Source organism: Camelina sativa, chromosome 20 (genome assembly GCF_030686135.1).
Source record: "Camelina sativa cultivar CO46 ecotype springtype chromosome 20, ASM3068613v1".
NCBI lineage: Eukaryota > Viridiplantae > Streptophyta > Magnoliopsida > Brassicales > Brassicaceae > Camelina > Camelina sativa.
Window position 1 is genome coordinate 5,598,188 of NC_141899.1, and position 23,179 is coordinate 5,621,366.

At 34.0% G+C, this 23,179-nt stretch overlaps 3 protein-coding genes and 1 pseudogene across 3 annotated transcripts; 2 read left to right on the forward strand and 2 right to left on the reverse strand.

Annotated features, from left to right (window-relative positions):
• The first annotated feature begins 9 nt into the window (after positions 1-9).
• On the forward strand, positions 10-4,964 carry LOC104769583 (putative elongation factor TypA-like SVR3, chloroplastic). Its single transcript, XM_010493831.3, has 14 exons — positions 10-585; positions 799-911; positions 989-1,192; positions 1,276-1,452; positions 1,564-1,716; positions 2,074-2,163; positions 2,408-2,542; positions 2,646-2,762; positions 2,895-3,046; positions 3,118-3,202; positions 3,380-3,474; positions 3,956-4,121; positions 4,281-4,476; positions 4,560-4,964. Exons 1-14 carry the CDS (start codon positions 384-386, stop codon positions 4,694-4,696), a joined length of 2,022 nt encoding a protein of 673 aa, XP_010492133.1. The 5' UTR covers positions 10-383; the 3' UTR covers positions 4,697-4,964.
• A 915-nt stretch (positions 4,965-5,879) lies between these two features.
• LOC104786202 (uncharacterized) lies at positions 5,880-8,899 on the forward strand. The gene is made up of 4 exons (XM_087503548.1): positions 5,880-6,210; positions 7,392-7,930; positions 8,028-8,372; positions 8,684-8,899. The coding sequence occupies exons 1-4, from the start codon at positions 5,880-5,882 to the stop codon at positions 8,897-8,899; spliced, it is 1,431 nt and encodes a 476-aa protein (XP_087359674.1).
• Positions 8,900-15,769: 6,870 nt separating this feature from the next.
• LOC147918484 (ubiquitin-conjugating enzyme E2 29 pseudogene) lies at positions 15,770-16,426 on the reverse strand (annotated as a pseudogene).
• A 778-nt stretch (positions 16,427-17,204) lies between these two features.
• Positions 17,205-21,154, reverse strand: LOC147918485 (uncharacterized). The gene is made up of 7 exons (XM_087506519.1): positions 20,320-21,154; positions 20,187-20,237; positions 20,021-20,080; positions 19,802-19,903; positions 19,572-19,688; positions 17,840-19,416; positions 17,205-17,626 (listed from the first exon to the last, which is right to left on the reverse strand). The coding sequence occupies exons 6-7, from the start codon at positions 19,369-19,371 to the stop codon at positions 17,383-17,385; spliced, it is 1,776 nt and encodes a 591-aa protein (XP_087362645.1). The 5' UTR covers positions 19,372-19,416; positions 19,572-19,688; positions 19,802-19,903; positions 20,021-20,080; positions 20,187-20,237; positions 20,320-21,154; the 3' UTR covers positions 17,205-17,382.
• Positions 21,155-23,179: the final 2,025 nt, after the last annotated feature.

Genomic DNA, 23,179 nt, shown 5'->3' on the forward strand with positions numbered 1-23,179 from the left:
TTATGGGTTACACACTTAGCGTAGAGAATGATTCTACGCATAGCACCATGTAGAATTTGTTAATTCTGAAATGCAACCACACATGAACGATTCAACTACGTCACTTAAAGGCCTAGAAAAGCTCGTTACCACTTACCATTGCCTTGAGTAAGTCAAGTTGGGAAATCGATAAGTCCAAGGAGTGGTAGACGTGGCTTAACCTGGTCCCTCTACTGCGCGCAGTCTTCTTCTTAATGCAATCCTCGGAATAAAACAATCAGCTATTCAGCTTCTCCTCCTCTCCAACCAAATATATCCACTAAGCCCTCTCTCTCTCTATCTCTTTCTCACAATCTCTATTCTCCCTCTCCTCTGTTTCGCGGCGGAGAGAATTGAGAATTGTAATGGAGCTCAGCTTGAGTACTTCCTCCGCTTCTCCAGCGGTTTTGAGGAGACAAGCTTCTCCTCTGCTTCACAAGCAACAAGTGCTCGGCGTTAGCTTCGCTTCCGCGCTTAAACCAGGGGGGCGACCTCTCCGATTCCCTACCCGTCGTCCGCTTCCTCGTCCTATCACTTGCTCCGCCTCAACCGCCGAACCAGCCTCCGGTTATTTTTTCTTCTCGTATCTCTTCAGATAGTTTTATTGCTGCAAATTGATTTCGGTCTAGTTCAATCAAACGAACGAGTTTTTGAAATGATAATAAGATACTTAATCAATCAAAGTTCTAAGAATTACACTTAGGTTAAAGTTCACTCTATATCGTTTTGTGGTTGATTTTGTTCTCTAAACAAAATCACTTTGTTATGTTATGCCAATAGAGGTGAAGAAGAAGCAGTTGGATAGGAGGAATGACGTGAGGAATATAGCAATCGTAGCTCATGTTGATCACGGCAAAACTACTTTGGTTGATTCTATGCTTAGGCAAGCAAAGGTAACCGCATATAATGGCATTAGGTTTGTTTTTATCCAACCTGAGAAACTTTATAAACCCATACATTACTTTTGCAGGTTTTCCGAGATAACCAAGTCATGCAAGAGAGGATCATGGACTCAAATGACCTTGAGCGTGAAAGAGGAATCACTATTCTTAGCAAAAATACCTCTATCACTTACAAAAATACTAAAGTAAATATTATAGATACTCCTGGCCATTCTGACTTTGGGGGTGAAGTGGAGCGTGTTTTGAACATGGTTGATGGAGTGCTTCTTGTGGTAATATGTTGCTTTCTCTCAATGCTTTACAAGAAACTTTTTTGTGTTCTGTATTCCTCACTTTCCTCTCCTCAATTTCTTAGGTTGACTCTGTTGAGGGACCTATGCCCCAGACAAGGTTCGTTTTAAAGAAGGCTCTTGAGTTTGGACATGCTGTTGTCGTAGTCGTTAACAAGATTGACAGGCCCTCTGCTCGTCCTGAATTTGTTGTCAATTCCACATTTGAACTCTTTATTGAACTGAATGCTACAGATGAACAGGTATTGTTGATTTGGGTTTGTCTATTCCTTGTTTGGTATCTCGCGTGACTAATATAATTTTAGTATACTTTTATGAGACTAATCTTAATGATATTTTTGTGTGGGGTGTAGTGTGATTTCCAAGCGATATATGCTAGTGGGATTAAAGGAAAGGCGGGACTTTCTCCAGATGACCTTGCAGAAGACCTGGGACCCCTGTTCGAAGCTATAATCAGATGTGTACCTGGGCCAAATATTGAAAAAGATGGTGCACTGCAGATGCTTGTGAGTTATTGTGATTATCTTACCTTTCGTTTCATGTTTTATGTGTTTGTTTCCAGCTAGTGCCAAAAAGCTATCTTGCACATATAGTCTCTCACCAACTAAAAGCAGTCACTTGCTAAAGCTTAAATCCAAGAAACTAATGGCACTCTGAAAAAGGAGAACAATTTGTGGCTTGTGTCTAAGTTCACACCCGGTCAAATTGAGGAACTTATCACATTATAAGTAATAAGCCTTCTGGTTTACTGCACTGGGATATTCCTCAAACCAAAATGTTAAAGAAATTTCAATGAACCAAACAATCTAGTTGAATAGATAATTCACATGTATGCAACTAACATGTTTCTTCTTTTTGTTCAGGCCACAAATATTGAGTATGATGAGCATAAAGGACGCATTGCTATTGGACGACTACACGCAGGGGTACTCCGCAAAGGAATGGATGTCAGGGTAACACTTTTATCAATCTTGAACTTATTCCTATGTTATGGGACATAAATGATGTGGGCTCATATAAAAACTATCACCTTAAGTTTCTAAATTCATTAAATCTTGTGATGAAATACGTCGAAGACGTAACTGATTGGGGGATGACCGCAAAACCTTACGAATCAGCAAGAATCCAATACGAACTCACCAACTTCTTGTAGAATTGATATGGTTTATAGTAGACTTATTGGGTATAACTTTACAGGTGTGCACTTCTGAAGATTCCTGTAGATTTGCAAAAGTTAGTGAGCTTTTTGTATACGAGAAATTCTACAGAGTACCTACTGATTCAGTGGCAGCTGGAGATATTTGCGCTGTATGTGGCATAGACAACATTCAGGTACACGTATAAGCATGGATAGTTTCAGCCACTTGTCATTTTTCCTTTTTATTGCTAATTGAGTTTTAACGTATTGGTTTCCTTGCATACCCTTAATTTACAGATAGGGGAGACTATTGCTGATAAAGTACATGGGAAGCCTCTACCTACAATCAAAGTAGAAGAGCCAACTGTGAAAATGTCCTTCTCTGTAAACACCTCTCCATTTTCTGGTCGTGAGGTATGTCGAATCATGGCTGATAATACTGTTATGAGTCTATCTCTATCTTACTCTATTTTCCATGAATGCATAGCTACAAAATATTAAGAGGGAAGTCATAAACATGGATAAATTATCTTTCCTTTTGTGTAGGGGAAGTATGTAACGAGCAGGAACTTACGAGATCGTTTAAACCGTGAACTTGAAAGAAATCTAGCTATGAAAGTGGAAGATGGTGAGACAGCAGACACATTTATTGTAAGTGGACGTGGTACACTACACATTACCATCCTGATAGAAAACATGTAAGTACTTCACTGGCCATCATTCCTTTCATATTTCGAATTGATAGTAGCTGAACGGTAATATGTTCTAGGCGAAGAGAGGGATATGAATTTATGGTAGGGCCCCCGAAAGTTATCAACAAAAAGGTTAATGATAAAGTGCTGGAGCCATATGAGGTAAGTTTTGGACTGACCTACTAGTTTTCTAGCAAAGATATTAGCAGCAACTTATGAGGCCATGATATCAATTTGATTTGATTATCCTTGCTTTCATTGTCTGCTCACTGAAAAGAACTTTTGCTTCGTGAATTATTTCCCAAACGCCCTATCTAACTTCAAAATCCACTAATTCAGATAGCAACTGTTGAAGTACCAGAGGCTCACATGGGGCCTGTTGTTGAACTTCTTGGCAAAAGGCGTGGACAGATGTTTGATATGCAGGGTGTAGGGTATGTATTGTTTCTCTTGCCATCTCTTTATTTTATATGCAAGTTTCTGAGTGCGCATAGTTTCTCCTGCCTCTTGATAATGATTTTGTGTCAAGACTGCTCGTTTTAATGGTAAGGAACATTTTAATCGTGGTGGGAACTAACTGATTAAGACTTGTTTTGGTAATGTCCTTTGGTTGCTTATAACAGCAGTTTGGTCATATTAGCTGACTTGAATCACCATATGAACATGAGCAAGACTTGTTACTGCTTTGAAAACCCTTTGGTCAAACAGAGCCATGAAAATGCTTTCCTACAGCTGAACTGCATTTATACGAGAACAAAAATACCTGATGTCATGTTAATTTCTCATTCAGTAGTGATTTTTGTGTGTATGTTTTTGAGGCGTTTGAGTGTTGTTTTTCCAGATAAGCTACTTGGTATATCTAGACTTTGCAGCTTTAAGATTAATCTAACTATGCATGTGAATCCTGAATGACAGATCCGAAGGAACAACCTTTCTGCGGTACAAAATCCCAACACGTGGACTTCTTGGATTGAGGAACGCAATCTTAACAGCTTCTCGAGGGACAGCTATCCTTAACACTGTATTTGACAGTTATGGACCTTGGGCTGGTGATATTAGCACCCGTGATCTGGGTTCACTGGTAAGTTGGAAAGTTGAGTTAGGTTCCACGAATTAGCAAAATCCTTATAATTTGATTGTTCGAAAATGGTCACAAAATATGAGAAGTAAACTTTTGATGAAACATATACCATTTCGGTAGTTTATTTGTGGTTTCTGAATAGGAAAGTGGGTCTTACAGGTTGCCTTTGAAGATGGAACATCAACATCGTATGCTCTGGCGAGTGCGCAAGAGAGAGGGCAAATGTTTGTAAGTGCAGGAGTGGATGTATACAAAGGTCAGATAGTTGGTATTCACCAGAGACCTGGTGACTTGGGCCTTAATATCTGCAAGAAGAAGGCAGCAACAAACATACGGTCCAACAAAGATGTAACAGGTATTTCATATATATTTATGTATCTTAACTTGTGTGAAAGTTTCAGATTCATGTGCTCACAAATCTCCCTTTCTCAATTACAGTGGTACTTGACACTCCCTTAACTTATAGTCTGGACGACTGCATTGAATACATTGAAGAGGATGAACTAGTGGAGGTAACACCTCAGAGTATTAGGATGTGCAAGAATCCTAAAATGGCAAAGAAAGGCAGGCAGTAAAAAAATAACCCATTTTTGCAGCTGGGTTTTGAAGGAAAATGGAAGAAAAAGTGAAAGCTAGTTTCTAGTGTTATTTATAGGCTTTGTTTTGATGATTATACTACATAGTCTTATTCTTTATAGCAAAGGGTGAGTCCTCGTGTAATCCAATTAATGTTTATTTTTTTTGGAAAAACACCATGCCCTTTGATCATTGGAAACATAAGTTGTAAAACTTCTAAACTTACCAGTAGCAAATATGGTTGCGTGAAACCTAAGTTGAGATGCATTCAGGCATGTATTTGTCTATCTAACTGGTACTTTGTATGTAAGTAAGTGTAGGCTAGATTTGAAACAAAATATGAAAATGCTACAAGAAGTCTTTTTTCACAACAACGCTGAAACCGCATTAAGAAAGCTTTTTTTTCGGGGAAAAAGCAAAAATGCCCTTTTTTCTTTCCACTTTTTAAAAATGCCCTTGGGAAGGGCCCATTTTTAAGGGTATCCATTTTTTTGGTGAAAAAGACTTTTTTACCCTTAATGAAGGAAACCTAATTTTCTCTCCACTTCGCCGTGCTTCTCTCCTTCCTCAACCGACGATCTTCTCTCCTTCGTTCATCGGCGATTCTTCGCGGCGATTCTCGATCCTTCTTCGCGGCGATTCTCGATCCTTCTTCGCGGCGATTCTGCGCTTTCGTCTCTCGTACACGTAATTCCCGACATTGATTCTGGTTCTATCGCAGGCAGGTTCATTCTTTCTTTGTTTCTTTCTGGGTTTATCAATTTAGACTATCGCTTTTTTAAATTTAGGGCTTTTAGATTTCTTTGATATCAATTTGGAATATGTAAACTCTTTTAAATTTGGATTTATGTTCTTTTAAAACAGTTTTTAATAGCCCCTTCAGTTTCTTTGATATCGATCCAGATTCAGATCTGATGCATTCCAGATCGATAATTGTGTTTGATATGGATTTGAAATTAGTAAAGACTTGTAAATTTGGATTTTTGTTATCTCTTGGATTTTAGAAAGTCCCTGTTAAACTATTTGATATCAATTTTTAGATCGGTCGTAGTTGAATTATGTTGATAAAGTGTGTTGATAAGATGACTTCAGATCGATAACGTGTGATGTTGATTTTTAAAAACCCTTTTAAAACTCTTGTTAATCCGTTGAAAAGTCTAATTAAGTGTGTTTCTTTAACAGATGGCATCAAGTGATTTTGAATCCCTTGCACTACCAGAACCAACATATGGTATGGGTTTAGAACCAATTGTTGGAGCAAACATATGTCAACATTCGGACTTAAGCCTAGTTGCCAAAGTTAAACATGCATTAGGAAAAGCATCTTTCACGAAGCTTCAATCTTCCTTCCTTGGGCACATCATCGAACTTTCGGCCAGAGACATCAGATTTTCTGGGAAAATATTCCACTACTTGATGCTGAGAAAGCTGAAGACAAGAGGGAGAAACTTATGGTTTACAGTGGACATGCAACCTCTTCGGTTCTCCTTGAGAGAGTTCTTCCTTACAACAGGTAATTATAAAGTGTTTGCAATGGTTTTAAAACCCTTTTAAAAACCCTTTTAAAACCCTTTTAAAACCTTTTAAAACCCCTTTAAACTTTAAAATTGTTAAAAGCCCGTTAAAACCCTTTTAAAACTCTTTTAAAACTCTTTTAAACTCTTTTAAAACACTTTTAAAACTCTATTGTAAAAGGGTTCTTCCCGTTTTAAAAGTTTTAAAAGTTTTAAAACCTTTTTAAAACCTTTTAAACTATTGTAAAAGGGTTTTAAAACTATTGTAAAAGGGGTTTTCCCGTTTTAGAAGTTTTAAAACCCTTTTAAAACTCTTTTAAAAGGGATTTAAAAGGGTTTTAGAAACAGTTTATATTGTAAAAGGGTTTATATTGTAAAGGGGTTTTCCCGTTTTAAAAGTTTTAAACCCTTTTAAAACTCTTTTAAAACTCTTTTAAACTCTTTTAAAACACTTTTAAAACTCTATTGTAAAAGGGTTCTTCCCGTTTTAAAAGTTTTAAAAGTTTTAAAACCTTTTTAAAACCTTTTAAACTATTGTAAAAGGGTTTTAAAAGGGTTTTAAAACCTTTTTAAAACCTTTTAAAACTATTGTAAAAGGGGTTTTCCCGTTTTAGAAGTTTTAAAACCCTTTTAAAATTCTTTTAAAAGGGATTTAAAAGGGTTTTAGAAACAGTTTATATTGTAAAAGGGTTTATATTGTAAAGGGGTTTTCCCGTTTTAGAAGTTTTAAACCCTTTTAAAACTCTTTTAAAACTCTTTTAAACTCTTTTAAAACACTTTTAAAACTCTATTGTAAAAGGGTTCTTCCCGTTTTAAAAGTTTTAAAACCTTTTAAAAACCTTTTAAACTATTGTAAAAGGGTTTTAAAAGGGTTTTAAAACCTTTTTAAAACCTTTTAAACCTTTTAATACAAACAATTTATATTGTAAAAGGGTTTATATTGTAAAGGGGTTTTAAAAGTTTTAAAAGTTTTAAAACCTTTTTAAAACCTTTTAAACTATTGTAAAAGGGTTTTAAAACCTTTTTAAAACCTTTTAAAACTATTGTAAAAGGGGTTTTCCCGTTTTAGAAGTTTTAAAACCCTTTAAAAACTCTTTTAAAAGGGATTTAAAAGGGTTTTAGAAACAGTTTATATTAGGCAAGTTTGAACAAACTAACATCATTGTTTTATTAAACATAGGGATTCAATGCGAACCTATTCATAGAGAACCAAGCAAAGATCCAATTAGTGAACCATATTCTTGGGCGGTGAGAGGAGATTACACTTTAACTCAACTTCAATATCGACTATTTAATGAACCGGAAGAGGGTGAAGAACCTTTGGATGACAAGGAAAAGGAATGCCTCGCTGCAGTGGTATTAACAGAAGGTATTTTGATGACACCATATTCATTAGAGAAGATACCTCTGTCTAGGCTTAAGCATGCATCGGATTTCGAGATGTATACAGCCCAACCATGGGGCAAGGAAGCGTATAACATTCTCGCCACATGCATTCAGAAATTCGATAAAGATTCTTGGTCAAAAGGTCAGTATAGTGTCAAGGGATTTCCCATGGCATTATATATATGGGCCTTGAGTGCTGTTCCAATTTTTGGTGATACATTTGCGAGAAGATGTAATTTTTCCAGAACATTTTATCCACTGATTCTCAACTGGCAATCAAGTCGATATACAAAGTTTGATGATATTGTTGAAGCTATTAAGAAAGCAACTTGTGTAAGTTTTGAATTCTATTAAAAGTGTAGTTTTGATTATTCATTGGTTATCTATATTTGATGAGTTTTGTTTTGATGGATTTTGATTATTTTTGTAGGTTGAAGTCAAAACAATAATTGGAGATCCACAAGAATATAAGCATTTGGTTGATAAAGATGACAATGATTTTGAAGAAGTTATTGGCTTGGTTATGAAAGGCTATAGGTTGAAGAAAGAAGAATGGTCTTCTAGATTAGTTGATATTTACTATGCTTTGGGAGAGTTGGGTGACAAAATGGGGGAAAAATTGCCAGTCTTTGAGAAACAAGAGAAAATGGAGAAAAATTTGTCAGATTCAGAAAAACTTGACATAATCCTCTTTATGTTAGATGACTTCAACAAAAGACTAGAAGCCATTGAAGAAGCTGTCAAAACCACATCAGGAGAAGATAAGGATAAAGAAGTAAGATTACAAGATCGCACCTTTTCACATATATTGGACACTAAACTCTTTAAACTGAGGTTCTTTTTTTTTCTTTTCCCTTTGCAGTCTCACGAAGATGAAGATGGACAGAATAGAAATGAAGAGGTTATAAATGAAGAGGTCAGTATCTATTTTAAAAGTTTTTCTGTTTAAAAAGTGTTTTTAACGGATTTACAACATAACACTGATTAAAGGGCAACCATAGTGACTTAAACCTTTTAAAACCCTTTTGAAACAGAATGTAAAACCTTAAAAATGATGTTGTTATATGTTCTTTTGTTTTGTGGCAGGCTGGCAAACAAAATGTTGATGGAGATATTGCTAGAGAAGATTTCGTAGAAAGCCAGTCTGCAGATTCTGTCCGTCCGTCAAACACACAAGATGGGAGCTACGCTGCAGATGATGAAAACACTCAAAAAACTGGTGGTGATGATGGTAATTACTTTGAAGAAACACCAAAGGTACATATATCTAGTATTTTTATAAGTTCTCAAATATCCTTTTAAAAGCCTGTTGTAAACCACAATTGTTATCATCTTTGAAGGATAAATCTCCTTCTCCACGTCCTTCTACACCAAAATTTGATCTTCTTTCTGAAGAAGATGAGGTTAGTGAAAAAGATAAAAGCATGGATAAAGAGAAGGGAGCAAGCAGTAAGAAGAGAGTTTTGAGAGAGAGAAAACAGGTAAATCATTAATTTTTTATATAGTTGTTATGAGTATTTTAAAAGATTTCATCAAGTAAACCAAGAAAATGATGAACTGCAGAGAAAGTGTAAGCAAAGCAATGATGGTGATGATGATGTTATGAACAGAAAAGAGGTTAGTAACTAGTTGTAGAAATTGTTATACATTTTATTAAATGTTTTACAAAAAATTGTGATTATCTTGAGGCACTACAGAGGAAGAAGCGTAAACCAAGTGACAATCCAGATGCTGATATTCAAGCTAGAGAAGGGGTATGTATCTAACTTAATTATTTCTATGAGATATTTAAAATGTTTTCCAGTGTATCGATATAAAGTGCGAAATTTTTTTGTTTTGTAAAGCCACAGAAAAAGAAGAGTAAATCTGATGATGTTGGTGGTGTGCAAAGAAAAAGTGAACGAAATACAATTCCTTCTATTCACACTCAGCCGCCTTACACGGCCGAGAAGAAGAAGGACCCAATACTTTATCCTTTTTCCAACGTTGATAAGACCCGGTTAGAAGTATTTAGTGAATGGAAGAATTCAAGGAAAACAATGTAAGTTTTAGTTTCTAGCAACAAAAGTAAAAGTTCAAATTAGTCTTTTAACAGATGTATTCATGGTTTTGTAAGTATTCATGGTTATTCTGTTTATTTTTGGATGTAGGCAACTAACAATTCTGGGTAAAAAAGTTGATGCCAAGTGGTTCACAACACTAGAGACGCCAGGGAAGTCGTTAACAACAATGGTATGATTACAAAGCTTAAGGTTTTACAAATGTGTTGTTATTGTTTCATGGGGTTTTAAAAAGGTTTTAAAAATGTTTTAAAGAGTTTTAAAAGGGTTTAAAAGGTTTTAAAAGGGTTTAAAAGGTTTTAAAAGGAATTAAAATATGTCTTCTAAACGTTTTCAAAGATTTACAATGTGTTTAAATTGGTTTACAAGATGATGTGTGACCGGGTCTGAACTTATTTATATGAAATATTTGAAAACAAGACTTGTTCTAATCTGTTTTTTGTTGTTGTTTAGCATGTTGATACAGTTGTGAAGTTGTTAAGCAGAAGAGAAGAAAGTCATCCGCACTTCTTTAAAAGCAAAGCATTGACATTGGCTGAAACTTCTTTTTTGAGAGAGATTGATGAATATTACTCAATATTCGTTGACAACAAAGACGAATATGAGTTCCCTGAAGAAGGATTCAGTCAACTCTTCAAGGAAGCACCTACAAACAAAATATTGGCGCCAATGTTGGTTAAGGAAAGGCTTTGGATGCCATTGATGATCAATTTGGAGAAGAAGGAGTTGATTATCTACGACTTAGGCAAGCATTTCTACACCAACAAAATTAAAGACAAACAGGTGGGTGCATATGCTGTTGCAATGCCTTATATTGCCCAGAAGAAGTTTGGGATGAAAAATGATACAGAGAAATCTCCATTCAGAATCAGTATTATAAATTGCATACCTCAGGTAAATACTATTGAGCTTGTTTTCTAGTTTTTTGATATGGTCTCTGTAAATACTTTGGACTCTTCACTTTGTTTTTTCTTGATAGGTTGATAAGATTGAAGATAGTGGTGTCTTCATGCTGAAGACAATCGAATGTTTGGCTATGAGCATAACAACACATGGCAATCTTAAAAATGAGTCAATTGGTGATTTACGGAAGAAAATGGCAGTTGATATCTTTGCAGGTCAGTGTAGGTTTTTACATGGTTATTTAAACTGGTTTTAGATGGGTTAACAACTTTTGTATTGCAACTTTTGTATTTGCAGAATTACAAAATGACTAGGATAATGGAAGTTTGCATCTTGCTGGTATATGAACGTGATCGCAGGAATGGTGCTTTAGCTTATTGCATCAAGAACAATATTTTAGTTTTTTTACTGTGACACTATTCTAAAAATATGTTAAGTTACTCCTTTTATATATATACTTCGTTTAACTTTTAGGTATTTACAATGAAGTTTAAAACGTTGTTTATCATTTCCGAATCCTTTTAAAAACATTTTAAAACTCTTGTAAAATCCTATAAAATTTATTGAAATACCCAAAAAACTCTTTTAATCCTTTTAAAATACGTTTTAAAACACTTGTAAATCCTTTAAATTCATTGAAATACCCAAAACAAACCCTTTTAACCTTTTAAAATCCGTTTTAAAACGCTTGTAAAAACTTTTAAATGGTTTTAATACTATATTTTAAATGATTTTACAATGTTTTTGTATAATAAGGGTGAAAGCCCTAGTCCTAGGCCCAATAGCAAAAATATAACCTTCACTCCCCCCCTGTATCAATTGTCCCTAAAAGCAAGGGTTTCTCTTTCAAAAAGTATAGTTTTCCGTCTGGGAGGTTGAAAGTCGCGAAATTCACTCAAATCTGTATTTGCTTAAATTGGGTTCTCGATTTCGTCGGATTGCAGACACGAAATCGTCGGATTGAAAGTAGGAGTCGGCTGATTGGGTACGCGAGGACTTCAAATTGCAATTTCTCTTTGTCGAATTACGAACTCTTCTTCTCCCTCGTTTTTCCTCTCAGTCCTCTATTCGAATTCGTCGTCTCTTCTTCTCCCATTTGTAAGTTTGGTTTGGAATTTAATTTTGACTTCAGTTTCTATTTCAATATGAAATTTTATGATGTTTTGGTGAACTCGGAATACGAAGGTTGGAAATTTATCAATGTCTTTAAAAAGTTTTAAATTGGTTTTAAAATAGGATTTATAAGGGATCTTGGGTGCATGTCTTGAATATGTTCTCTGTAAACAATGTTGACAGGTTTTGCGATATGAGTAATTTTGAATATTCTGCGAAGAAACTGTGCTTTCCAAAAAGATTAATCACGCCAGGCACAGAGGGAGATACATTAGAAAGAGTTACTAAATATTCTTCAGAGCAAGCTGTTTTGGCGACTATAAAGAATGCATTAAAAAGAAAAGAGTTCCAGAAGTTAGAGAAGTCTTTCTTGGGTCCAATTATAGAATTTGTTAATCGGGAAAATATCAACTTCTCGAGTCAACTGGTCCACCACTTACTGCAGAGGAGGATTTTGTCTGCGAAAAACGAGCTCTGGTTTGCATTTGATGATCAACCTATGCGATTTTCGCTAAGGGAATTCGTCATTACAACAGGCCTTCCCGTAGGCACTATTCCATCAGGTACTGTTACATCGAAAAAAGATTTGTGGATGAATGATAAAATGACCTGCAAACGTCTTCTTGGTACTTTGAAAGTTAAAGGAAAAGACATGAAAGCTGAGGAAAGAATTAGATTAGGTGCTTTGATACTAGTGGAGGGGATATTGATAGCTCAAAATCCAGCAGTTCAACTTCCCTTAAAGAATTTGCTGAGAGCCAGTAGTTTTGAGAATTTCTGTAAGTATCCTTGGGGTGAAATTGCTTACGAATCATTAGTGAGAGATGTGAAACAAATGACTGTGGGAACGTTGGCAAAGAAACAGTATGGAATGACTGGCTTTCCATTTGCAATCCAAATCTGGTTGTTATCTTCAGTTCGACAGCTAGGGGAACATTTTGGTGTTAGGGAAAGCATTTCAAGGCAAAATCAACATCTCCCACTAATCTTGCAATGGCAAAAGACATCTTCCCCAAAATTCAATGAAATAAAATTTGTTTTCGAGTCTTGCAAGGTACCATTACTTCTATAGAACTATTTTTTTTTTGTTTTCCAACAGTTTTAAAACACATTGTAAACCCTTTTTAAAAAATGTTAGTAATGTAATTTAGATTTACAATGTGTTTTAAACTGGTTTACAAGACTTTACAACGGATTTACAAGGGATTTCTAGAGTTATAAAAGAGTTTTAAAAGGTTTTACAATATCTATATAAGACTTTTGATATATAATATGAATCGATTTTTCTTTGCAGTTTGAAGTGAAAACAATTGTTGGTGATCCCGATGAATATAGCCATTTGGTTATGCCACCGAATGATGAAGACAAGGATTTTGACGAAGTTGTTAAACTTGTAATCCAAGGCTATAGGATGACTAAGGAGGAATGGATTCAAGGATTTATTCAAGTTGAAAAGGGAGAACAAAATCAAAAAAAGCGTGTGAGAGAAGCTGCAGGGCCATTCTTGAATCAAACTAACAAAAAAAAAAGAATATCTTTTAGTGAGAAAATTGACATGATTTTAAAAACATGTCAACTTACTCACAAAAGATTAGTGAGACTGGAGAATCATGTGGGGATCACTACTGCTGCTGCAACACCACAATGGGAATCAAGGGCATTTCAAGAAGAGGAAGTACCAACCTCGGCAGAGGAAGTACCAGCCTCTACAATTGCATTTGAAGAAGAGGAAGTACCAGCTTCTGCAACTGCTTTCCAAGAAGAGGAAGTACCAGCCTCTGGAACTGCTTTCCAAGAAGAGGAAGTACAAGCCTCTGCCACTTCATTTCAAGAAGAGGAAGTACGAGCCTCTGCCCCCGATTTTGAAGAAGAGGAAGTACCAGCTTCTCAAAGTGAATTTGTAAGTGAAATAAAAACTTAATTCCTTTTAAAATCATTTTAAAAAGTATTTTAAAGAGCTTTTTGCTAGTGTTTTAAATAGTATTAAACAAAATTTACAACATTTCTAGGTATCTAAAGAAGATAATCAACATGAGAAACAAACTGACTTGAGAGGGGACCCAAGTGTTATTCCTGAAGAAAATACCCATGATACTAATGAAAATGATCCACAAGAAGAGGATATGAATAATGATAAGGTATGTGTTACTTGAATATGATCGACAAATTTTAAATACCTTGTAAAAACATATTTGAAAATAATTTACATATGGTTAAAAAAAAATATCATTATTTATGCAGGATGAGAAGCCTAACAGTGCTGATAATGTATACTCAAGCCAAGAAGAAGCGTACACTATTATATCGGATGACGAAGAGTGTATTAATATTTCAGATACTGATGAAGGCCCAAGCCAAGAAGAAGCTCCCACTCAACAAGAAGACCCAAGCCAAGAAGAAGCTCCCACTCAACAAGAAGACCCAAGCCAACAAGAAGCTCCCACTCAACAAGAAGTCCCAAGCCAACAACAATATCACACCAGCCAGGAAATGGGCAGTTGTAAGTTGTTGAAGTCTTCATTATAAATGATTTTCCCTGTTGAAAAATGACATATAATATTTTGTTTCTTTTGTTTGTATTAGTGCAAACACCTACTACGCAGGAGAACAATTTAAGTTACGAAGAAATAAAACAAATCGAGGAAGTTATAACTTCTTGGACGAAGAGCAAGGACATCAGAACTATGCTTTCGTCAATTGATAACGTAAGTTTGAAAAAATCATATACTTGTTATCATAGGTGTTAAACATTAATAAAATTTGGATGTTCTACATTGTAGTATCTTTGGCAAGGGAATAAGTGGGAAAAAGTCTATGCCATGGATTTGATTACTAAAGAAGATATAAAAAAAATAACAAGGAAGGCAATATTACTTCTTCATCCTGACAAAATTCCTAAAGATGTTACTCCACAAATGAGATACCTTGGTACCAGAATGTTTTTAAAATTAAAGGTTAGTGAACCTCGACTTTTGTTAGATTTTATGCACATTTTACTGTAATTTAAATATTAACTTATATTTTTGTTTTCTTTTGCAGGAGTACAAGGACAAATACGTAGGTTAAGGAATTTGGCATCTTGCTGGTCGCATCAAGAAGAATAATGAATGGCAAAGTATTTCAATGTTTAGTTTGCAAGTAGATTTTTAAAAATTGTCTTTTTAATGTTATGTTATTTCTTTTCGCTTGTAAAACTTTTAAAATGGTGTTAATCCTATAAACAGTTTAGTTAAACATGAGTAGTTTGTTCAAACTTGCCTAATATACGAGGTTATTGCTTAAAAAACTGTTTTTTAAAAGGTTAAATCTTCTAAAACGGGTTAATATTCTTTTCAGTTTTAAGGTTTTAAAAGAGCTTTAAAAGATGAAAAACCTTTTAAAACCTTGTATAACCTTTTAAAAGAGGTTTTAGAAATTTTTGAAAACTTTTTAAACATCTTTTAAAACCTTTTAAAAAACCTTTTAAAACCATTGAAACTCTTTTAAAAACCATTAAAAATTATTGCTGGTATATAAACGTGATCACATCAAGAAGAATATTGAATAGAATAGTTTTTCAATGTTTAGTTTGCAAGTATATTTAAAAAAATTGTCCTTTTAATGTTAAGTTATTTCTTTATGCTTGTAAAACTTTTTAAATGGTGTTAAACTGTTTATAGGTTTTAAAAGGTTTTAATAACCTTTTAAAATCTTTTAAAAGGTTAAATCTTCTAATATTATTTTATGCTTTAAAAGGTTTTAAAAGGTTTTAAAAGGTTTCAAAAACTTTTAATATTTTATGCTTTAAAAACTTTTAAAATTCTCTTAAAACCTTTTAAAGCCTTTTTAACTGGTTTTAAAACCTTTTAAACGGGCATATAAATCTTTTAATTCTTTTAAACCTTTAAGATTATATCTTGTTTTTAGAAATTTTAAAAGGTTTTACAAATAGTTTATAATGATATATATATTTTTGGTTTGCTTTTTTAAAAGCTTTACAAGTTGTTTCTAATATTAAAACAGTAACCTCTGAATAAATCTTTTTTAAAATAGAGTTTACAAGAGCAGAGACAAGATAAATTATTCAAGAGTTCTTAAAAAATAGATGTGAACTATCTCAGTTTCCTCTCCCAGCATATTGATTAGTCATCTCTCTAGCCATGGCTTCAAACCTTCTCCTATCAGATTTGTAGAGGTTGGCAAGATATTCAATGGTCTGTCCCTCATCATTGACCTCTGGTTCAATCAACTTCTCCACTAATTGCTTGAAAAGCTTAACAATGGACATGGGAGTCCAACAGTCGGTCCTCAAAACTTTTAGGTGAATGCCTCCCCTATCTGCTACATTTGGGTGGCAAATTCTTGTGATGAAAACAACCTGCATAATCAAGATATTTTATTTAAAAAACTATTGAGTTGCTGCAAAAAAGGAGTCCTAATAATCATGCTTGCTAAAATAAAAAAGGAGTATAATCAAAAATAGATACCTTGGGGGGACTTCTTGGATAATCAGGTGGAAATGTAATCCTAAGTTTAAACACTCCCCCTTCATAAGGAGTATTCACCGGTCCGAATAGAGTAGCCTCCCAACGGAAAATGTCGTCATCAACAGTTATTAAAAAAAAGGCAAACACTCAATCTCTTTTATCCTTAACAGTAAAACAAATCTACTCTGAAGATGTATGTGTTTACCTGCTGTGATGTTTGGCGAAAGATCCCTGTTCAGACATCTCATATCAGTCCTTACAAGGCTTGAAGGAGAACGACGGTCCATTACTGACGGATTGAAGGAAGAATGTAAATAGATTTTTCGAATCTGGGAGATGATTTAGGAGACAAAGGTTTGATTTTTCGAATCTGAGAGATGATTGAGGAGTTATCGTGAGACAAAAAGTATATATAATAGGCGAAGCGTCGCTTTGGTTTACAAAAAATACCCCTTCAACGCTTAATTAAAAACGAACCAAAACGACGCTTCGCGTAATACCCCTTCAATAAGTTAACTCTTCGAAATCTTATCCATTAAAATCTTACCCCTTCAAAACTTACCCCTTCGCTGTTTCCAAGTGACTCTTCGCATATTACCCCTTCAATCGTCTTCCACAAAAAAAACTTAAGCGATTCGAAATCAAAATTCGAAACGTCTCTATCTCTTCAAATCATCTAAAATCGTTGGAGGGTTTTGCTTGGTGTTTGATTACGAAGCAGTGAAGGAGACTGAAGATGGTGAAATCAGAAGAAATTTAGGGTTTTTGCAGTGAGAGAGAAGAGAGAGAGAGATGAAGAAGAGTAAGAGGAAGGGGAAGGGGAAGAGAGAGAGAGTGTGGCGACTTTCTTTTTACAAGAGTTTATATATATGGTTTTAAATCGTTGTAGGGTTTTACAAGAGTATATATGGTTTTCAACATGTTTTAAAAGGTTTTACAAGTTGTTTTAAAAGGTTTTACAAGTTGTTTTAAAGGTATATATATGGTTTTTAATCGGTGTAGGGTTTTACAAGAGTATATATGGTTTTTAACATGTTTTAAAAGATTTTACAAGTTGTTTGTAAATGATTTTAAAACAGTACGACTTGCTATTTTAAAAGGCATTACAAGTTGTTTATAATGATTTAAAACTGTAAAATCTGAAAAAAAATTCTGAGAAAATGGAGTTTACAACACCACAGACTGAAAATATTTTATTAAAAAGAACAAATTCAAGTTGAATTAAAGAGAGAGAGAGAGAGAGTTAGATAGCTGCAACACAACTAGATTTGTTGTGTCCACACTGACCGCACCTACTGCATTTGTATTGTTTTGAATTTGTCTTAGCCTTTCCATACTCCCATGAACTAGCTATTCTCTTTTTCTTTCGCCTGCCACTAGGTATACGAGTACAAGGTGGCCAAATAGAAGTACTAACACTCTCTGGAATCTCCCAATACTCCATATCACCTACTGGGTGAATGCTCTCTGAATATGCTAAACGCCATCTGTAAAATAAAAAAGAGGAAGATAAGACTAATATAACTTTGATAAACCTTTGAAAAACCTTGTAAAACCTTGTAAAACCTTTTTTAAACTGTTTATAAACCTTTTAAATAACTTGTAAAACCTTTAAAAACCTTTTAAAACATTGTAAAAACCTGTTGGATCCGTTACTTTAGCAACCTTTTAAAGACCTTATTAAAAAAGAGACTTATAACCTTTCAGTGGAATGATAATCATCAACAAACATGTTTTCATTGAGATTGACATGTTTGGCAGCAGCAATTCCATGTGCACAAGGGAATTTGTCAATATCAAACATACAGCATGTGCATTTCCTTGTGTCCAAATTCACCATATATGTCTTTAAAGCTGCTTTAACCTCGAAGATATTTTCATTTACTTGACTAACTTCAAGCCAGCGGGTAGTATTATTATAAGATTCATTCATCTTATTCCCAACTTTTGTAGTAACAGCATATGGATGTCGACAGCTCTCCTCACGTCGTTCATTAAACCACCTAGTCAAAATAGACCTGATTGTATCAAACAGGCAGACAATTGGATACTCACGAGTCTCTTTTAACCTGGAGTTAATGGACTCGGCACAATTAGATGTCATAATGTTGTACCGGTTTGAAGGAGAATATGCACGTGACCATTTCCTAATATCAGCTTGCCAAAGATATTCTCCAAGATCCGGATCACCATTGGAAATTTGAGTGAACAAATAATCAAAATCATACTGAGTGTAAGCTCTTGAAGCATCATTAACAACTGGAAGAAGAGAAGCCGAAGCTCTAAATCGTGTTTCCAGGTTCTTTTGCAAGTGGAAAGTGCAGATCCCGTGATGAGCATGTACATAATTTACTGATAGCGCAATTGCAATTGAAGAAGCCCGATCAGACACAAAAACTAGATCCTCTTCATCAGGAATAATAGTCTTCAAACACCGCAAAAACCAATCCCATGATGCATCATTCTCAGAATCAACAACAGCAAAAGCAATAGGATACAACTGAAAATTACCATCCTGAGCTGATGCAGCAAGCAAAGTCCCTTTATATTTTGATTTCAAATGGGCGCCATCAATAGAAATAACTTTTCTCATCAACTTAAAACCTCTAATTGATGCACCAAAAGCCAGAAAACCATATCTAAACTTATTATCAGAATCAGCTTTGATGTAAGTGATAGTACCTGGATTCTTCTTTTCTATCATGTGAAACCAACTCGGTAAAACCTCATAACTATCAGCAGGTATACCCCTAGCAAGTTCTGATGCATGTTCTTGAGCTCTCCATGCTTTTGAGTACGAGACACCAACTCCATGGTCATTCCTAAAAATTTCCATGAGCTGTTTGGGTCTGAGAGGAAGCTTTCCTCCTGCAAAATGGTTACTAACCAAACCAGCCAAAGTCCTTGCAGATGCTTGGCGATGACTAACATTCCTTAAAGCAGAGTCACATCTGTGCTGACTAATATACTTTCGAACAACAAAGCTATCTGATGCTTTAGCCTTAGTTGCACGTAGCCTCCAACTACATTTTTCATCAATACATTTAAGAACATACCTCTTGTTGTCTGACTTAAAAGTATGAAACTCAAAACTATGCTTGACTGCATACATCCGCATCTGACTTCTCATTTCTGTTTTGTCTTTGAATAACTTTCCACAAAACAGTGAATCAACATCGATTAGACCAGTTGAGTGTGAAGAACCAGATGGATACCCAACAGAGGTTGTCATGTTACGAGGAACACCCTCGACATATGGATTTGGTATTGGTTGATCCTGAAAGTACAAATCAATGGTTATTTAAAAGGTTTTACAAGTTATTTAAAAGGTTTTACAAGTTATTTAAAAGGTTTTACAAGTTATTTCAAAGGATTTAATAAGGTTTACAACCGTTTTCAAAAGGTTTTTTAAAGTGATTAAATGTAAGTTACCTGAGTATGAGTAGAAGTAAAATCATCAGAATTGCCAGAATATTGACTTGAAGAAGCAACAGGAGAACAATAAAAACGAGGAACACCCTCGACATATGGATTTGGTATTGGTTGACCCTGAAAGTACAAATCAATGGTTTTTTAAAAGATTTTACAAGTTATTTCAAAGGATTTAATAAGGTTTACAACCGTTTTCAAAAGGTTTTTTAAAGTGTTTAAATGTAAGTTACCTGAGAATGAGTAGCAGTAAAATCAACAGAAGTGCCAGTATGTTGACTTGAAGAAGCAGCAGGAGGATCACTCTCGACATATGGATTTGGTATTGGTTGACCCTGAAAGTACAAATCAATGGTTTTTTAAAAGATTTTACAAGTGATTTCAGAGGATTTAATAAGGTTTACAACTGTTTTCAAAGGTTTTTAAAACGGGTTGAAAAGGCAGTAAATTACCTGAGTATGAGTATAAACATCAATAGCATTCCCAACTAACAAATTTGAGCTTGTTTGATCCTGAAAGGATTTGTAAAGTATTTAAAACGTTTTACAAGTGTTTTCAAAGATTTTTATAAGGTTTTGTAAGCAATAAATAATTTAAAATTCTAAAGTAGAAAGTTACCTGAGTAACAGCAGTAACACTCTCAATAAAAGGAGTAGAGCTAGGTTGACCCTGATAAAGAAACATTCCTCAAATCAGTTACTTTTCTAAAACAATATTAGAAAGAACAAGAGAATGAGTTTACTAAAACTACCTGCTCTACAATCTCACAAAAATCCTCAACAGTAACACATAGATGAAGAACTCCTCCACTTTGTGCATATTTGAGTTTAAAATCTTCAAGCTGCCTATCATTTCTAATAAAGATAGGAATACTACCTATAGTAGAAGACTTAGCAGGCAATGAATAACTAAGCTTTAAACATTGTGCCTAAATATCAATGTCAAAATCTTCTAATAAAATTTTTACCAACTCACTAAATCTAGTATTCTCATCAATGTTAATCAAAGAAGCTCCCCTTTCATTATCCATCTCAAATTCCCAATGAATGTTGTTGTTCAACTTCCACAAACCACATACTGAATACAATTCAATCATTTGTACACCCAAACAAATCCTGAGAAAACAAACCAATAAAACTACATTAAAAGAAGAGAGATCCGAACAACTATATCAAAGAATAACAGTAGATGTCCAAAGATCTAATAAAGGACATTATTATCACGAACAGATCTAAAAGAGCAAGTGTTAAGACCTAAAAAAATTCTGACATCTAATTTGAAATCGAAACAACAATCTAATAGCTAACACAAAATTGAAATTGAAATCAAAACAAAAATACAGAAACAAGCTTACACGATGGGAGAAAAAGACTTTATTATCACGAACAGATCTAAAAGAGCAAGTGATTAAGACCTAAAAAAATTCAATTTATAACGGCGGAGGAGAGATTTGCTTTATAAGACCTAAAAATTCAATTGCTCAATACGATGGGAGAAGAAGAGACGAAGACGAAGACGATGGGAGAAACAATGATAACGGCGGAGGAGAGATCCGACCGGAGAAGGAGAGAAGAAGAGACGAAGACGAAGACGAAGTAGGTCGACGGTGAAAGTATAATTATAAAACAAGGGCAAAAATGTCTTTAAAAAATAATAGAAAGGTATAATTAAAAATGATCATGAAAGTGAGTATTATTAAAAAGGATATCAAAGAAAAGGGATAGGTAACAAATTCTCTTTTTTTTCTGTCTTAGAGGGCCACATTACAAGAGTCAAGAGGCACATATACTTCCAAATCATATGATACAAGAAAAAATCAAACGATAAACTATGAGGTGCTTGACTTTTTTTTAATTTTTTATTCCTTTTGTATGAGAATGTTAGCAAATCATTCTTTATTAATCCGCCGGGATCTATTAAAAAAAAAGAAAAAATCAGCCCAACAAAATTCAACTGTTATTACACCACCAAATCGAGGGCCTGAACTGAAATTTGATTACTTTAATTTTTTTTTTTTTTTTTAAACATTTGATTACTTTAATTGTAAATGATATTTGTCGTATCAAGTCACCCACAATTTTTTTTAATTTGATCTTTAAACTTTTTGCAGTTATAACTCTTTTAAAGTTCGAGTCTTAGGGGGTGTTATTGGATTGAGGATTTTAATAGATTTTAATTAACCCAGGACATTAGTGGATTTAAAAGTCTAATGCATTTGTGTGGACTTTATAATGCATATAAGGTGGATTTGAAAGTCATTGATAATGTATTTTTGGTGATTGTTATGGATTTTTTAAAAAGTTATTGTTAGAAAAAAATATATATATATCCATAAACTGTGTTATACACCAAAGTTATATTAAATTAATAACACCCAGACTTTTACACATGTCATAGAAAACTTGAATTAAACTGTATTTGTTTTCAATCCAGATTTTTGGTGTAATTAAAGAACACAGATGTCATGAACCCAGAAAAAAAAAATTAAAGAATACAAAATAACACAGATTTGATGAATAAGTGTGATTATATACAAAAGGTTTGAGGAGGAAGAAACAGAGATTGAACCCAGAAAAAAAAAGTGTGATTATATCATAAACCAAAAAAAAAAGTTATAGATCATGAACCCAGAAAAAAAAGTTAAAGAACACAAAAAAAAAATTCTCAAAAATAATACAGATCTGATGAATAAGTGTGTGATTATATAAAAGGATTGAGAAAAAAAAATCAAACAATAATATGTCAAAGGCTAGAGATCCATCTATAGAGAGAAGAAGAAAATGAAATGATTGAGAAAAGTGTGGTATTGTGTTTGTTCATATTTTAGAAGCAAAGTACGTTGAAATCCAAAATCACACAAAATCCAGTAGATATTGAATAACACTAGATTTTAATGGATTTTTAAAAATACCCAATTGAATAACACCTGATTCTTAAATACATCAAACTCCTTTAAAAACCACAATCCAATAACATCCCCTTAGATGATCCTTCCTTCCTTCATCACTCTTCTCTCAACCTCAAACTCTCTCTTCTCTCGAATTGTGTGTCTTCTTCTCTTTTACCCTCAAAATCTAAGGGGATGTTATTGGATTGTGGTTTTTAAAAGAGTTTGATGTATTTAAGAATCAGGTGTTATTCAATTGGGTATTTTAAAAAATCCTTTAAAATCTAGTGTTATTCAATATTTATGAGATTTTGTGTGATTTTGGATTTTAACGTACTTTGCTTCTAATATATGAACAAACACAATACCACACTTTTCTCAATCATTTCATTTTCTTCTTCTCTCTATAGATGGATCTCTAGCCTTTGACATATTATTGTTTGATTTTTTTTTCTCAATCCTTTTATATAATCACACTTATTCATCAGATCTGTATTATTTTTGAGAATTTTTTTTTGTGTTCTTTAACTTTTTTTTTTCTGGGTTCATAATCTATAACTTTTTTTTTTGGTTTATGATATAATCACACCTTTTTTTTCTGGGTTCAATCTCTGTTTCTTCCTCCTCAAACCTTTTTGTATATAATCACACTTATTCATCAAATCTGTGTTATTTTTGAGATTTTTTTTGTGTTCTTTATTTTTTTTTCTTCTGGGTTCATGAC

Bases quoted from the DNA above. Each gene is read 5' to 3' on its own strand.
- LOC147918485 (XM_087506519.1), bottom strand. From the start codon at position 19,371: ATGACAACCTCTGTTGGGTATCCATCTGGTTCTTCACACTCAACTGGT. The intron at 17,627-17,839 runs GTTATAAGTCTC...TTTATTTTACAG, and splicing joins GATTATCATTCCACTGAAAG to ATGGCGTTTAGCATATTCAG.
- LOC104769583 (XM_010493831.3), top strand. From the start codon at position 384: ATGGAGCTCAGCTTGAGTACTTCCTCCGCTTCTCCAGCGGTTTTGAGG. The intron at 1,717-2,073 runs GTGAGTTATTGT...CTTTTTGTTCAG, and splicing joins ATGGTGCACTGCAGATGCTT to GCCACAAATATTGAGTATGA. The intron at 3,203-3,379 runs GTAAGTTTTGGA...CCACTAATTCAG, and splicing joins AAGTGCTGGAGCCATATGAG to ATAGCAACTGTTGAAGTACC.
- LOC104786202 (XM_087503548.1), top strand. From the start codon at position 5,880: ATGGCATCAAGTGATTTTGAATCCCTTGCACTACCAGAACCAACATAT. The intron at 7,931-8,027 runs GTAAGTTTTGAA...TTATTTTTGTAG, and splicing joins CTATTAAGAAAGCAACTTGT to GTTGAAGTCAAAACAATAAT. The intron at 8,373-8,683 runs GTAAGATTACAA...GTTTTGTGGCAG, and splicing joins GAGAAGATAAGGATAAAGAA to GCTGGCAAACAAAATGTTGA.